The following is a 16,311-nucleotide window of genomic DNA, read 5'->3' on the forward strand; positions in this document are numbered from 1 at the left end:
CAATGCATTGCTCTCTTTTGCCGTCTTCTTTTAACCTTTTTAAAGCAAAGATTTTAACTGCCAAATTAGTGTCCTCATTTTGCCTACTCTAAAAATTAGAATAGGCAGAGCAGAAAGTCGGCCGTCTAAACTAGAGCTAAGGAGGTGGCCGCACGCAAAAGTTTTGAACATTGCTGGTCATTGATGTTACTGTGAACTAAGGGAAAATATTCGAAAATACTGCAAAATATATCATTAATAATTATTCAGAAGTTTCCACTTTTGTACAGGGGAAGGTTAAATACAATGCTGCTAAGTGCGAGGAATTTGAGATGCTCGAAAAAGACGCAAAAGCGTCAATCTAACTGCATCTAATAACGCGTAACATAAGCATGCTGGAAGAACAAAGCTTGAACCTACTCCCGAATGAGTTTCCAACAAAAACTTGGTATCGCAGTTGTGATAGAAAAACAAAAACCGCACCGCTGTTTTGCAACTAAATTTAGATAAGAGTCAACTCTCTCTAATTCGAACCTGTTTTATTCGAATCTTTCTATAATTCGAACAAAAACATTGCTAGAAATTAGTATGAAATACTTGCTGTAGTAGTTCAAATCTTTCTCTAATTCGAGGAAAATTCTTGAGCCCTTGGGGATAGAATTAAAGAGAGACAACTGTATTATCCTTTTCCACAAACTCTGGTTAGGAACGATGATTGTTTATGAATTTCATAAACAGTTTGCAAGAATCTTGTTCACGAAGACTTACTGGTACAGTTAAAACCATCTCCGGTAAAACCATCTTTACATGTACATCCAAAAGAACCTTGGGTATTATTACAAGTCGCATTTGATGAACATGGATCTTTCAAGCATTCGTTGATGTCTAGAAGAGAAATAATGATTGTTGGGATAATCATTATAAAACAAAATGAAGAAATAGCAGAAATTAAGGGTTAAGATATCTTATCCGCAAAAACTTAGTCGGCCTTAATTATTAGTCGGCCCTAATTATTAGTCAGCCCTAATTTTAGTCACCTCGTCAAAATTTAGTCACTTTAGGGCCGACTAAGCGGTTATGTTTTACAGTTAATTTGGCCCAAATTTTTAGTCGGCTCTAATTTTTAGTCGGCCCTAATTTTTAGTCGGTCCTAATTTTTAGTCGGCCCTAATTTTTAGTCGGTCCTAATTTTTAGTCGGCCCTAATTTTAGTCACCAAGCCAAAATTTAGTCACTTAGTGCAGACTAAGTTTTGGCCGATAAGGTAGGTCCTAAAGTTTGATATTTGCACTTTAAAGTGATAACCAACACTAAGTTTAAGCCTAAAGGTGATATTTACTAATATTTATAGAGAGGATAATACTAAAAACATACCATTACAATTGAAACCATCTCCTGAGAATCCATTTTTACATTTACATTCAAAAGAACCAAATGAGTTTGTACAATTGGCGTTTGGTGAACAAGGGTCTTTCAAACATTCGTTGATATCTAGAAAGTTGGTAATCGATTAATAAATAAAAGAATATAAAATGGATTCGGGCTATATTGAACAAAACTCGACTAACCATATTGATCTTAATCTACCAAGTTTACGAGAAATAAAAAAAACATCAACTCCACTCAAAAATCAACTTGGAGGATTTTTCGGATCGATGAATGAATTGATCCTTTTTAGGTGAAAATTCCGTACTTTTGAAGGTTGAAAAAAATCTTGAACGCTTTTAGAAAACTTAAACATCACACAGGATGAGAATTCTCTCTTTACTGGAAGAAAGATAGAAATTTAGTCATAAGTGGGAAACCCGCAATACATACCATTACAAGTGAAACCATCTCCTGAGAATCCACTTTTACATTTGCATTCGAAAGATCCAATTGAATTTGTGCAATTGGCGTTTGATGAACAAGGATCTTTCAAACATTCGTTGATGTCTGGAAAAATGAAAGAAATGCTATTGGTGTAAAGATTAGCCCATAAACAATTATGAAAATATCAGTAAATCAGTCCTCTTATATTTCAACTGAACAGTCAAATATTTACAGTACACTTTCTCTCTATTTCGAATTTCAAGCGTTTAATTCCATCAAATAATAGTAAAAACTTTCCCTAAACTGAATGAAGGATAAAAAAATAGAAGAAAGTTATTTTAGCCAGTTAAAGGTTTTATTTTTACATAAGTGTTCCCGTTTCATATCAGACACATATTTCATATCAGGACAGTGTCTGCCTATTGTTATATTTTGCTGATATAAGCAAAAAAATGTTTTTCTTTTTCTCTTTCTGAACAATCTTGCTCCACATCCGTGTCAATCCAATGTTCAAAAGCTTGTGAATGAAAATTGCTAAGTAAGCAAACGATATCACTCTTAATCAAAAACAAAACCTTCAACGAAAAGGAGAGTCTAGGAAAAAAGAAACCTATAGTAACAAAGACGGCATACCATTACAAGTGAAACCATCTCCAGAAAATCCATCTTTACATTTACATTCGAAAGAACCAAATGAGTTTGTACAATTGGCGTTTGGTGAACAAGGATCTTTCAAACATTCGTTTATATCTGAGGGAGATAAAAGTGAAAACAGAAAGATAAAAAAATCACTAACCTCTAAGAAATTATATTGCCTTTTTAAAAAGTAAATCTCCAGTTTATTGCTTGAAACGTATTTGGGAAAATGTTTCACGGTGTTTTTGTTTAAAAATCAGGTAAGACCAGTGCTTCTTTGTGTTTTATGACTTTCCAAAGTCTTTTGGTAACAATTACCACAACCTTTTCATTGGAAATGTTAGATTATTGTCGAAATGTTTTCATTGGAAATGTTAGCTAGTTTTTACATTATTGTGGAAATAAATAAGAAAGAAAATGACCACGTACCATTACAAGTGAAAAGGAAAAAATGGGAAACATACCATTACAAGTGAAACCATCTCCAGAGAATCCATCTTTACATTTACATTCGAAAGAACCAATTGAGTTTGTACAATTAGCGTTTGGTGAACAAGGGTCTTTCAAACATTCGTTGATATCTGAAAAAAATCATCATTTTGTTTGATTTTCAAAAATGAAATTCCTGATACATTAGCAATTTGTTTTCTTTTGTAAAGTTTGATAGACTTAACCCTTCAAAATCGAGTGACGTGTAAATAGGCTCAAAATCCGTCAATATACCGAGCCCAAAACTTAAGGCTCTAACCCCTGACCACTTGATTTAAAAAGGCGTACACGGGATGTTTTTAAGGAGTATAATAATACCTTTCTCTAATGGTACCAAAACCATTGCCTAACTGCTAGATTACAAGTTATATGCTATTTTCAAATTTTGGATTTCAAAAAAAATCTTATTTTTCAAAAGATATTGCGCTGAAAAGGTTAACTAAATGCATTTTTTGAGACGCGCTTTCACAAAAGATTAAGAATGCTAGCTAATAGGCTAAAAACAAGTATCTTGGAAAAATGAAAACATACCATTACAAACAAAACCATCTCCGGAGAAGCCATTGTTACATTTACATTCGAAAGAACCTTGGGTATTATTACAAGTCGCATTTGCTGAACATGGATCTTTCAAGCATTCGTTAATATCTGAAAAAGATGAAAATTGGAAATTTTGCAAAGATCCATATTCTTTCTTTTTCGATGTTATTTCAAGACAATATTCAGTTTCATTTCAAGAATTATCGAGCACATGATAAAATTGTCCAGTCTTAATTATATTGTTTTTCATAGTTTAATTCATCGGTGCTCCTTAGAATTTCATGATCTTCGGATAGAAGACACCATTAAAAATGTAAAATAATGCATACCATTACAAGTGAAACCATCTCCTGAGAATCCATCTTTACATTTACATTCGAAAGATCCAATTGAATTTGTACAATTAGCGTTTGGCGAACAAGGGTCTTTCAAACATTCGTTGATATCTGAAAGAAAAGAAAGCTATTTTATTGCACAAGCTTACTTAATTGAAGAGCATATCAAACATGTAGTTAGTGTTTTTTCCTATACTTCCAGTGAGTAACTATATGCAATAATCCTGAAATCTAATTATGATACAGACCAATCCTTTTAGAGTAGCAAAAGAGTGTAAAACCTTATCATGCACATAATTAATATAAGCAACTTAGCAGTGAGCTTTGGCGTCCCACTAAAGATGCAACGGATCCTAAAGCTTGGCCCCCTACTAGCTGTAATACTTTACTACAGGCTAAAAACACATACCGTTACAAGTGAAACCATCTCCTGTGAATCCATCTTTACATTTACATTCGAAAGATCCAATTGAGTTTGTACAATTGGCGTTTGATGAACAAGGATCTTTCAAACATTCGTTGATATCTGGAAAGTGAAATATAATAGAACGTCAAAATCAGTAGATTTGATCAACAATTGGTCTTCAGATCCCCAGGTAGGCTGTTAATCAAGCCTTTCCACCAAACCTTGCATACATGGAAAATGAAAAAACCTTTTTGGAAAATCCTACCCCAAAGGAGAGAATTTAGCGATTGCAGGATACTTTTAGCCGAAATATATTGCTAAATTGTAGAGAATTTATTTTGGTAGCTGGCTAGAAAATTAACTACTTGTGGAAACATAGTTCGGCGGATATTTGGGAAATATTCTAAAATTTTCTTTCAACTAATATTTTTCCTTTGATATTGTTAAGAAAATACAAGCAAATTGGTTTATAATCTATTTTCTAAGTCAGATTGAGCCAAAGAAAATCTTAAAAACATGACGTACCATTACAAGTGAAACCATCGCCTGAGAATCCATCTTTACATTTACATTCGAAAGAACCAATTGAGTTTGTACAATTGGCGTTTGATGAACAAGGATCTTTCAAACATTCGTTGATATCTGGAAAAACATCAAGATAAAGAAAGGTTATGATTATTTACAAATTGGACAAAATCCAAGACTCAGCCTACTTTCAACTGCACGAGGGGCATGGTAACGAGCAGGAACTAATTTAGAATACACCTAATAGGAGCTTCAAAACAACAAAACTTTGAAACTTGGAACATGGGTTTACAAATCACCGTTGAATTTATGTAATTAAATTCGAATATAGACCATAAAATTCAGACAGTGCAAGTGACACAAGATTCACATCTATTTTCAGTATTACTTCGAATAAACGCCCGGGGCGTTTATTAAATTTTTTCGATTTTAGGAGGGGCGTTTATTCGAGGGGGCGTTTAAAAGAAGGCGGCGTTTATTAAATTATTCTAGTCTAAAGTCGGATATTTAGAGCAAATATACTCTTTGTTTTAGTTCTTTATCAGGATTTTAGTGCAAAATCTCTTTGCTTCAACGACTAAAATTGCATCGAAAACTGCTCTAATTACAAGAAATGACTAAAGTCTTCCTTTTTAAACTAAATCAACACTGGTATTGAAGTATTAAAGTCACAAGTTTCTAATAAACGCCCTTCCCCTAGAGGGGGAGTTAATTCGAGGGGGGGCGTTTAAAAGAAGAGGGCGTTTATTCGAAGTAAAACGGTAATAGTAAAATTATTTACCGTTACAAGTAAAACCATCTCCTGAAAATCCATCTTTACATTTACATTCAAAAGAACCAACTGAGTTTGTACAATTAGCGTTTGGCGAACATGGATCTTTCAAACATTCGTTAATGTCTAAAAAGATGAAAGATTACAAAGATGCAAATACAGTTGACACTTTCTAATTCGATTATCAACGGGGATTGTGTTTTCATCCAATAAGGGAGCGCATCGAATAAAAGAACGCCGAAGGGACGCCGAATTAGAGAGCGTCAGCTGTATGAGAATATAGGATGTGTAACATATTTCATCAAATTTCTTGTCAATCGGAAAGATGTTATGATTCAAGGTTTGATTTATCCATTAAATTATTTTTTCTTTTTCCTCATTATTACAAGCAAGACTTTTCCAATTCTGATATGAATCGAATTAGTACTTAAATACGGACACCTCGTAAATTATTTGAACCCTTTATAACCCTTGGGAATATTCTCTAAACGTCATTGTTCGAGAAAAAATCAAAATATTATCTACAAAAAAGGAAACATACCATTACAAGTGAAACCATCTCCAGAGAATCCATCTTTACATTTACATTCGAAAGAACCAAATGAGTTTGTACAATTGGCGTTTGGCGAACAAGGGTCTTTCAAACATTCGTTGATATCTGAGGGAGAGAAGAAAGACCTATGAAAAGATTCTTTAAAAAAAGCTAAAATCACCCATTGTCGAGGTAGGACGACGCTACACTCCACTATCCTCTAATTGCTCCTCTAATTTAGGCGCAAATAGAAGTGGAAGATACAAACATTATTTAGAAATGTGGACTTTTTGTAGTTTTTTTTAAGTTGGAGATTAGATCAACACTCGTAAAAAATCGTATATTATAAACTCGGAATTGTGCAGAAAATTCACGAAAGATAACAGAGAATGCTCAGTGTGTTTAAATATTAGATGTAAACAGTAGGGTTCTTTATATTGAAAATTTCAAAATTTTACCTTTTCATTATGAATTACAAAGAGTAAACAATAGCGCAAGTCTTAAAATAAAAGTGAAAATTTTATAGGAACATAAGCATACCACTGCAATTGAAGCCATCTCCTGAAAATCCATCTTTACATTTACATTCGAAAGAACCAATTGAGTTTGTACAATTGGCGTTTGGTGAACAAGGATCTTTCAAACATTCGTTGATATCTGAAAGAGAAAAGTAACAAGAAAACTGATAGTGCGATTGCTCTGGGAAAAATTTTATTGCTACTTTGTCGCTACTATGATTTCCATTGTTCGAACTTAGAACCACCAAGTTCTTTCTTTTAAAATAAAACTTTGTTGTCTTTTCTTTAAATTAACCTTTGGAATGCCAAAATTTCAAAGAAATATTAAGTTCTTCTTTAAAAAAAAAGTTTATTTATTCATTTTCATTGTTTTCATTGTTTCGTGGTTTTCAGATTTTCGATTTTCATGTTCTAGGGGTTAAATATATTTTGTCAAATTCCAACTAGTTTTGACCGTTGACCAAAAAGAGAAATGTATCGGGTTGGTTGAGAGACCTCTAAGTTGTATTGGGAGCAATCCTTGATGTTAAGCTGGGTATTATATTTCCCTCGAAGTTAAAGGTATAAAGGTTTTTAAGCTACGGTTAGGGAGTTTCTTAAAATCAGTGTTTTTCATTTGTAATTGTGCGTAAATCCGATTAATCGCGATAGTCGAGTTAGATTTCCCGATATTTCCGGTTTGATTTCCCGAATTGGTTTGTGTTTGCGCTCGCACTTACTAGGATATACTCTTTTAAATTTCATGTTAGATATATCAAGAAAGGCTGACCCAAGACAATTACCGGAGTTTGCAGTCGTCATTAGGGCTGTTTTATTATTTCCTTAATTCAGTGAATGTATTTTCCTTTCTTCTATGTTTTCTTTGTGCTTTGCTTTTGTGTTTATAGTCTACCAATATTGAGGATGTACACTACAGGACCGCTACTCTATCATTTTTACTGCTGAGATATAAAGAAGACAGCCTTTAACAGTTTTACGAAAAGAGGTACCATTTCCCGGACACGCAAACTGTTTTGCGGATGCATGATAATTTGTAAAAAAGAGTCGCATAGACGTACCATCACAAGTGAAACCATCTCCTGAGTACCCATCTTTACATTTACATTCAAAAGAACCAATTGAGTTTGTACAATTGGCGTTTGGTGAACAAGGGTCTTTCAAACATTCGTTGGTATCTGGAGGAGAATGGTCGGTAGGAATTTATCTTTGATTAACAATTAACAAAGATTTCTCTTGAAACAACGTCTTAAAAAATTGTTGCGATTTATTTGTATTAAAATTACTGTATCAATCATCTTTAGCTACATATTTTAAAAAAAGATTCAAATTCGAGGATTTAATCGAAAACAGATATCTTTTAGCTGTCTTAAAATGCAATTATCTGTATTTGTCTGCAATGAATATTTATCTTTACTCACCATTGCAACTGAATCCATTTCCACTATACCCTTCGTTACATTTGCAAAAAAAACTTCCAATTTGATTGGTACAATTGGCGTTTGATGAACAAGGATCACTATCACATTCGTTGATATCTGAGAAAATTGTTGAGATTTTGTTACAGATGTCTGTTTATTATATTGCTGTGAAAATTCAGGAATGTTTTGGCTCTCAAAGATGTTGGAAATTTCATGCAATTAAAGATTTTGATTCATACAATTGAAAGTTATGATTGCGATGAGTAGCCTTCAGGAATGATTTTGTTCTCCAAGATGTTGGAAGTTTCATGCAATTAAGGATTTTGATTCATACAATTGAAAGTTATGATTGCGATGAGTAGCCTTCAGGAATGATTTTGTTCTCCAAGATGTTGGAAGTTTCATGCAATGGAATATGATTTGTGGTGAGTAATTTTCAGGAATGGTTATTTCTCCAAGGTGTTGGAAATTTCATGCAGTTATAGGTTATGGTTGTGTTAAGTATAACTTTCAGAAATGACTTTGTTATCTAAGATGTTGGAGGTTTCATGCAATTGAAGATTTTGATTATGTTAAGTAGCTCTTAGGAATGGTTATGTTTGCAAGTTTCATGCAATTGGAGAGAAAGATTGTGCTGACGAGTAATTTTCAGGAATGGTTATTTCTCCAAGGTGTTGGAAATTTCATGCAGTTATATGTTATGTTTGTGTTAAGTATAACTTTCAGAAATGACTTTGTTCTCTAAGATGTTGGAGATTTCATGCAATTGAAGATTTTGAATGCGACGAATAATTCTCAGGAATAGATTTTCTCACCAAGATAAAGTTTCATGCAATTATAGGTTATGGTTGTGTTAAGAAACTTACAGGAAAAACTTTGTTCTCTAAGATATTGGAAGTTTCATGGTTATAGGTTGTTAAGAAACTTACAGGAAAAACTTTGTTCTCTAAGATATTGGAAGTTTCATGCAATTATAGGTTATGGTTGTGTTAAGAAACTTACAGGAAAAACTTTTTTCACTAAGATATTGGAAGTTTCATGCAATTATAGGTTATGGTTGTGTTAAGAAACTTACAGGAAAAACTTTATTCCCTAAGATATTGGAAGTTTCATGCAATTATAGGTTATGGTCGTGTTAAGAAACTTACAGGAAAAACTTTTTTCACTAAGATATTGGAAGTTTCATGCAATTATAGGTTATGGTCGTGTTAAAGAAACTTACAGGAAAAACTTTGTTCCCTAAGATATTGGAAGTTTCATGCAATTATAGGTTATGGTCGTGTTAAGAAACTTACAGGAAAAACTTTTTTCACTAAGATATTGGAAGTTTCATGCAATTATAGGTTATGGTCGTGTTAAGAAACTTACAGGAAAAACTTTCTTCTCTAAGATGTTGGAAGTTTCATGCCGGTATAGGTTCGCAAGGTTGTGGGTTCAACCCCCAGCCGGGACATACCAAAGATTCCCAAAATGATACTTGATGCCTCTCTGCTTGATGCTCAGCAATTAAGAGAAGGATCATGGGTAAGTGGAACAATCCAGGGAGAAAGAGTGGCGCCCTCCCCTACCTTCGGGTAGATAGCTAACGAAAGAGGAGCCTTCGGGTCGCCTCCGACTGTGGTCACAGACTTACTTACTTATAGGTTATGATTTTGTTAAGAAACTCTCAGGGATGGTTTTGCTCTCTTAGATGTTGGAAGTTTCGTGCAATTGAATGATATGATTGTATTGAGTAACTTTACCAGGAATAAATTTGGTCTCCAAGGAGTTGGAAATTTCATGCAAGTAAAATTATGATTGTAATGAGTAACACTCAGGAATGACTTTGTTTGCCAAGGTTTCATGCAATTTGAAATTATTTCTCGCTAAGTCAACAACCTAAGTCATACAACCTTGCCAAGACTGAAGGATCTCTACACAAACCCTACCTTGTATTTGAGATTAAAGAGAAAATTAAAGAAAGCGTCTTACCTAAGCATCCATTTTCACCAAACCCTTTGCCAGTAAAGCCACGATTACAAAGACAATCATAATCGTTTTCGAATTCTGTACAATTTGCATGTTGTGAGCAATTGTGTTTAGATCCTTCCCCACAGAAATCTATTGAATAAAGAATAAAGAAGGGTGACACAGATTAGATTAATAGAAAAGAAGGTGATCGGATAGCAGATCATAGTTCATCGCCTAAAGGCCTGAGAAAAACGTCAAAATTATCGCTTCCGATGTTCGTTCGTTCGTTGGAGCTATAAGCTCTGTTTAATTATTTTTTTCTAATCAACCAGTAACGCTCTTAAGACTATAACTGTAAATACAAACAAGATTCACAGTATTTTGAGTTTTGATCCGTTTTAAGTTGTAATTTTTAGATTTATGGAATTTTGGATTTTTCGGAATTTCTTTGGGGTTTGGGATTTTCGGAAAAAGAGTACGATGTTCTTTTGAGCAGCGAATCGATAGCCTTCACCTCTTCTTAAATAACTAGTGTGGGCTTGAGGCGTCTATAGAATCCTTTCGCTTTGCGAACACGAGACTCGTTCTCCGTGCGTAACCCCTTTTACGATTGATGCAATAACTAAAAATCTGAAAAATGGAGTTAGTGCAGAAATGAGTGGTCCTACTTTTAAAAATGGAAACATCCGTACTGCAAGGGTTATAGTTTCCGTTACCCAGCCTGTATTATTGAGTATGCATGACCCCTCCCCTGATTTGGCTGTTTTTTTTCTAGTAATGGGCTATTCCAGAAATAGTCAGTACCCCCTATGTTGAGGAGGTGTGACGTCCAGATTGGTCCCGGAAATAAAAAATCCAGGTTAGTCAGTAAAATCGGGTAGAAAATCCAGGGTGGTCAGTATAACGAGGTCGAAAATCCAGGGTGGTCCATAAAAATGGGAGAAAAAAATCCGAGGGGCTCCTGAAAAATTAGGAGAAAATCCAGCAGGGTCACTTAAAAAAAAAAACCTCCTCAATATAGAGGGTACAAATTTTTTCTGGAATAGCCCAATCTACAAGTAACGACTGTAACCTTTACTAAATGAATAAAAAAGTTGAAATCAGGAAGGCTCAAAGTGTTTTTGGACTAGGTACTAAGTATTTTTTACTCTCCATCTTCTCTCGTCTTCAGTTTCAACAAATTTTGACAAAATGTTTGCCGTTAAATATAGTGCTCGCGCATATCTTTCTAACGATTTATTTTTTACTGAAACCGAAAAAGAGAGAATCGTTCTATTACAGAAAATTGAGAATGGGGTTTCGATCGTACAAGAAATAGGTATCAGTACCCTGGTTTTTCAACGCGGTAATGATATTTACTTTTCTTTCAACTTTGGACAATTTTGATTATATTGTTAGAATTTGTAGATGTCAATTTTTTTTCTTAAAGCGGTAAAGAAATCATGGGATGACATTATGCAAAAAAAAAAAACAAGTGCAAATTTTCAAATTTTTCTGTGATGACTTATATCTCAAAGATTTAAAACCACTGATACGAGAGTCTAGTCAAAAGCATAAAAAAACATAACAAAAGAAAAATCTTTTATCTGGCATACACATCAGTAGGTATTAACTGAACTATTACTCATCATAAAGAGAGGGCGAGGAGAAAAAATCTAAAATAAATTTTTTAATTCTTTCGAAACGTGAATTTTTAGATTTACATATGAGATGACCCGCAATGAGATGAGTCATCGACCGGCTGAAATATTCTAAGTAATTTAATTTAAAAACTAAACTTTTAAACGTATTTTTTACCATTTTCAAGCCTATCCCCTCTGCTGCTAAAAATCAAACATAACGAATTAACGCGTTGAGTTCAAATCACTGCATATGTCTTACACCCTGAATCGTCAGTGTATTTTGTTATGGCTCAAACTAACAAAACACTTCCTACTTTTGTTCTTTTCTATAGCACTTTAAATTCGAAATGCGAACTAAAAATGCGCCCAAGATGTTCTTGAATTAATATGACCAAGCCTATTCTCTAAAATAACTTATCATCAACCTCTGGCATTTTTATGAAAATATAAACATATTGTTAGACAGTTAATACCTCCTCCTAAAGGTTCTTTTTGCGCTCAGATAAGCCTGAGAAACCCTTTAATCAAATAGTACTATGAAAATTCGACGTATCTTTCGCATGGAGTTTAGACACATATGCGTTTTTTAGGAACATAAGGCTTTGATAACCAAAGTATTAAGAACAAGTGAAGAACGTTTTAAGGCTTTGCAGCCTCTAAAACAGCTTAAAAAAAGAAGCTTAAAACTCAAAAATTTCAGAACATCCAATTTCTTGATGCTGTTATAAACAAAACGTGTACATACAAAGGTTAATCTTTTAAGAAAAGGCTGAAATAAACCAAACAAATGAAGATCTCACATAATAAGGACAGAGGGGACGTCCAATTAATTCGATTGACAAAACAATACGATTTGATAGTTTAAGGCAAAAAAATAATAAAAACCCTAAAGAGTTACATAAATCACTAACCTCAGAGATGCAGCTTATCAAAAAACTGTTGAGGAATATTGAGAGATCTAAACTTTTGGATCGCTGGAAAAAGCAATACCAACTGAATCGAAACAGAAGCACTGTATCTAACGCCTGTTCTTTTAACAACTCACATGCATACTAGTGAGATACTAATGACCGGCTACGCTAGCAAGGTAAAATTTTCAGCTGTCAATATAAAAGTGCCCGAGCTAATTGTATTAAACTGCCTAAACCGTATGGATTTCAGAAATATTATTTCCTCCCGTATTTCGCCCCCCCCCTCAACCGAGACAAGAAAATTACGATCACTTACCAAGTTTGAAGGCTTTATCAGTCTTCACATTATAAGATCTGCGAAAATTACAGAAAAAATCATGAAGGTGTACCACGTGTTCTTCTCGTTCAACAAGCGATATCCCGTCATGCGTATTAGGGTCTATAATGACTGAATTATTATACACAATATACTCATCAGTAGCATACACCGTCATTGAACAATTCATGTACGGTGTATTTAGAGTCCAATGAGTAGCATTTTCTTTGGCTTTACAGTCTGGATGGGCAGTATTTTCGTATTGAATTAAAGATTTGTTTGTCACTTTGTAATCGACATCTTTTTCAAAATATATGTTCATATGAGTGTCAGTACAATCTAGCGTGTAACCGTTACATCCTTGCAGTGAAACGAGGCTCAGGAATATGAACAACGTGCTAACAGCACTTGTAAATAACCAACTATTTTTATTAAAATGCATGATTAGTCCCTTGCTTGCTTTGTTTGTTTGACTGTTCCAGTTATGATAAATACATATGTGCCAAGGATTTCTTGTTAAAAAATTCAACTAAAAATCTACTCAAAAAAATCTTCCCAACTCCAAAAACACTTGATTTATTAATTCAACTCTTCCAACTGCAACCGATAAATCAAAATTAAATCATTACTCATAAAGTTGACGAGATAAAAAAAATTTGCCCTAACTCGCTATTTGTCATCCAGCTCGAAAAATCGGTGACAAATATTCAAGTAGCATGAAAAATAATAGAGGAGAAAGACATATAAAAAAAATTATGATTTCAATCGAATAGAAAGTAAAACAAAAAAAATGACTCTACGCATTTAGATTTGATTAGAAGATAAGCTATTATTGTTTCTTTTGTGTTTTGTAACTGTATTAAAATGTTTTAGCCCCCTTCTTTCGTAACCTAGAGAATTATATGCATCAAAAATACCAGAGATACAATATAAAGGGCATTTGTGTGAAATATTTTTTGTATCTTACATGTCCTGTTTTAAATACTTTTTCCTAAAACTGCACGCTCAGTCTGCTAAATAAAACTCAAACCTTGACGCTTTTTCGGGGGGGGGGGGGGGCCCTTTTTCTAATAGCTTCTAAGAAATCTTTTACTAAATTGGTCTCGCTGTGCAGAATCAAGTTCCCAGCGCAATCTAAAAGTTTGACAAAAGAAATCCTTAGTGTTTTTAAAAATTGTCCTGTAGAGTGATCTAATCAGTTGGCGTGATAACACAGTTGGTGTAAATTTGACTTTGGACACTAATGGAACAAAATCTATGGCGTTTCCGAGAAAATCAGGTTCGGAGTCTTAAAAGGGTCTTTTAGTGGCTTATAGAGAAAAAATTAAAGTGATTTTTTCAAACCATTATAGATAAAGGACTAAATCAAACTGAATAAATCAAATAAATGTTTTGTACTCCCTTCGGTAGTGACTATTTGAACGCGAAAAGAAATCCCAGCAAGATATACTGGCGATATAAATAAACGGGATCTTTATAAACTCATGCCAATTGGGTACCGCACTCTAGTGTAATACCCATACGATCAATCGGCTGTATTTCTTTTCGTTGTTATGCTTCTTCTTCTAAGAATTTTGTTACTAATTGATCAAACTGTTATGTGTAGAGTTCTATTACATATTCCACTAGAAAAAACCCGAATCAAATTCAAAGCTCCTTGGCATGAACCTCTATAGTTCGAACCTCCACAACTCGAACTGTCGTTATTTCGGATCAACCTCCCTAAATAACATCCTAAACGAATCTATCGATAACATGAATTCTCAGAATGTAATTGAGTTTAGCAAGTTTTGAAAACTTAGATATCGTTGAATATACTAATTATCTGGTTTGGAAATAAAAATCTTTATACTGAGTAGAGCTAATGACGTGTCCAGGTAATATGGCGGATTTTGGGCTATTTCGGATAGGGGTGTATACTGAAAAATGACATCATCATGATATACCCCAAAAAGGGTCAGATACTTTTCGAAAATCCAGCCACATATTATTTGTTTTCAAGATAAGTCATCTAAAGTGGCATTCAAAATTAATTCAAGAGTTAAAACTTTCTGTAAATTTTCACATTAGAATTCGACGAAACCTAAGAATTATAAAGTTACCAAGAATTAGGGCCACATTGTTTGTTAATTTTCACTTATTTTACCAGAGGGTCAAGCAGACACTATGCCTACTATGTGATTTTTTAGAAGAGAGGAGCCACAACAATCTTTGAGATTTAGTATAAAATATAAGAAGTTATTGATTTTCTTACGCACCAAGAATTAACCAACGAACAACTGTGTGGAAAATCAACTGACATTCTCATGGTCGATTAAAATGGTTTAACATACTTACAAAATTTCACTGTTTTCTCGAAAACAATTGACCAGGGCAAGTTGGAGCATCAAATCCAAGATTGGTTGACTTGAGATGGAAATGGACGTAACAATACCATTTTTTCAATATATCTATCTTTGTTTTTTTTAGTTAGAGCATCTGAAAATAAACAAAGATTTTAATATAGTCAAATGTAGTGGATCGTATTGTTGACTATAGAAGATAACTCGCGTCATCTTCAGATCATGAATTGCAAAGTCATGTCTACCGTTTAGAAAACCTTGACTTAAACAAAGGCCAATAAATCGAGAAAAGAAGTCATCAAAATATTAGCGAATCGCTTTTGACAATAGTAACAAAAATAATTCATTAGTTTAATCGGATTAATTTTCGTAAAAACAACAACTCTTGGAGTAGACTATGTTATAGCCTAAGACGAATCACTATCTAAGAAAAAAGCCCAAAGCCGAAGATAATTCGCAAACGGGTTTTTTTGCCGAAAAGAGTTGACAGTCGGTAGAGTTTCTTCGAAACTCTCCCGCCGATTTTTTTCCGTATACCGCCATAACGCCATACCGCCATTTTTTCCCGCCTTTACTATCACTGTGTAACGGACGATAACATCGTCTACTCTTGGAGTTTAGAAATCTGATTTCCACTTGCGCGCACTACGATTGCACTTTTTCGAGTAAAGCTTCCACGCTATTGGTCAAAAGAAAAATTAAGCAATTCCATTATCGTGACCTGACGTAACGGTTGAAAAAAGTTTAAACGAATTCCACTTTTTTTTTCGAGCGCGCGCTACATTTCTGTAACGCAATCTTTTTTTGCAAAAAGGATTGAAGCCAAAAGGTGGAATCACAGCGCACGCAAGTGGGACCGGTCTTAATTAGGAGCTGACCCGGATTACTTTTTAGAAATAGAAAATAACTTTATCATGACCAATGGGTGGCTGAACTGGACTGAAAGAAACTATTATGATGACTTATCACAGATTGTAATCAAATGATAGATAGTACTTTCACCAATAAATTGATCGAAGATAAAATTCCTTCTGGTGTTCAAAAGCAATATAAAAAGCCCTCATATGAGGAACAAGCATGCGAATAGAAATCAACAGGAAACTCGAAAAAGAAGTAGAAATAAATAAAAAGGCCACAAAATAGGTGACGAAATTGGTTATGCTTGTCTGATGATCGGAATAATATGAAAATGGAATGAAAATTATTCTC

The 16,311-nt window shown here is 33.9% G+C and overlaps 1 protein-coding gene across 15 annotated transcripts in view; it reads right to left on the reverse strand.

Moving 5' to 3' along the window:
- The window catches only part of LOC136817980 (fibrillin-2-like), a 47,555-nt gene extending 34,063 nt beyond the window's left edge, over positions 1–13,492 (reverse strand). The window contains exons 1-16 of one of the 15 annotated variants that reach the window (XM_067074332.1): positions 12,761–13,492; positions 9,933–10,061; positions 7,962–8,078; positions 7,602–7,718; positions 6,566–6,682; positions 6,035–6,151; positions 5,503–5,619; positions 4,722–4,838; positions 4,200–4,316; positions 3,785–3,901; positions 3,447–3,563; positions 2,891–3,007; positions 2,424–2,540; positions 1,797–1,913; positions 1,353–1,469; positions 748–864 (exon numbers count right to left, since the gene is read on the reverse strand). In XM_067074332.1, coding sequence (XP_066930433.1) covers positions 748–864; positions 1,353–1,469; positions 1,797–1,913; positions 2,424–2,540; positions 2,891–3,007; positions 3,447–3,563; positions 3,785–3,901; positions 4,200–4,316; positions 4,722–4,838; positions 5,503–5,619; positions 6,035–6,151; positions 6,566–6,682; positions 7,602–7,718; positions 7,962–8,078; positions 9,933–10,061; positions 12,761–13,202 — 2,209 coding nt within the window. In that variant the 5' untranslated portion in view covers positions 13,203–13,492. The remainder of the gene's footprint in view (positions 1–747; positions 865–1,352; positions 1,470–1,796; positions 1,914–2,423; positions 2,541–2,890; positions 3,008–3,446; positions 3,564–3,784; positions 3,902–4,199; positions 4,317–4,721; positions 4,839–5,502; positions 5,620–6,034; positions 6,152–6,565; positions 6,683–7,601; positions 7,719–7,961; positions 8,079–9,932; positions 10,062–12,760) is intronic. The other 14 variants (XM_067074336.1, XM_067074337.1, XM_067074338.1 and 11 more) reach the window with 14 other exon arrangements.
- Between the last annotated feature and the right edge of the window lie 2,819 nt (positions 13,493–16,311).

The sequence above is a fragment of the Clytia hemisphaerica genome, unplaced genomic scaffold (genome assembly GCF_902728285.1).
Source record: "Clytia hemisphaerica strain Z4C2 unplaced genomic scaffold, Clytia hemisphaerica genome assembly, whole genome shotgun sequence".
Lineage (NCBI taxonomy): Eukaryota > Metazoa > Cnidaria > Hydrozoa > Leptothecata > Clytiidae > Clytia > Clytia hemisphaerica.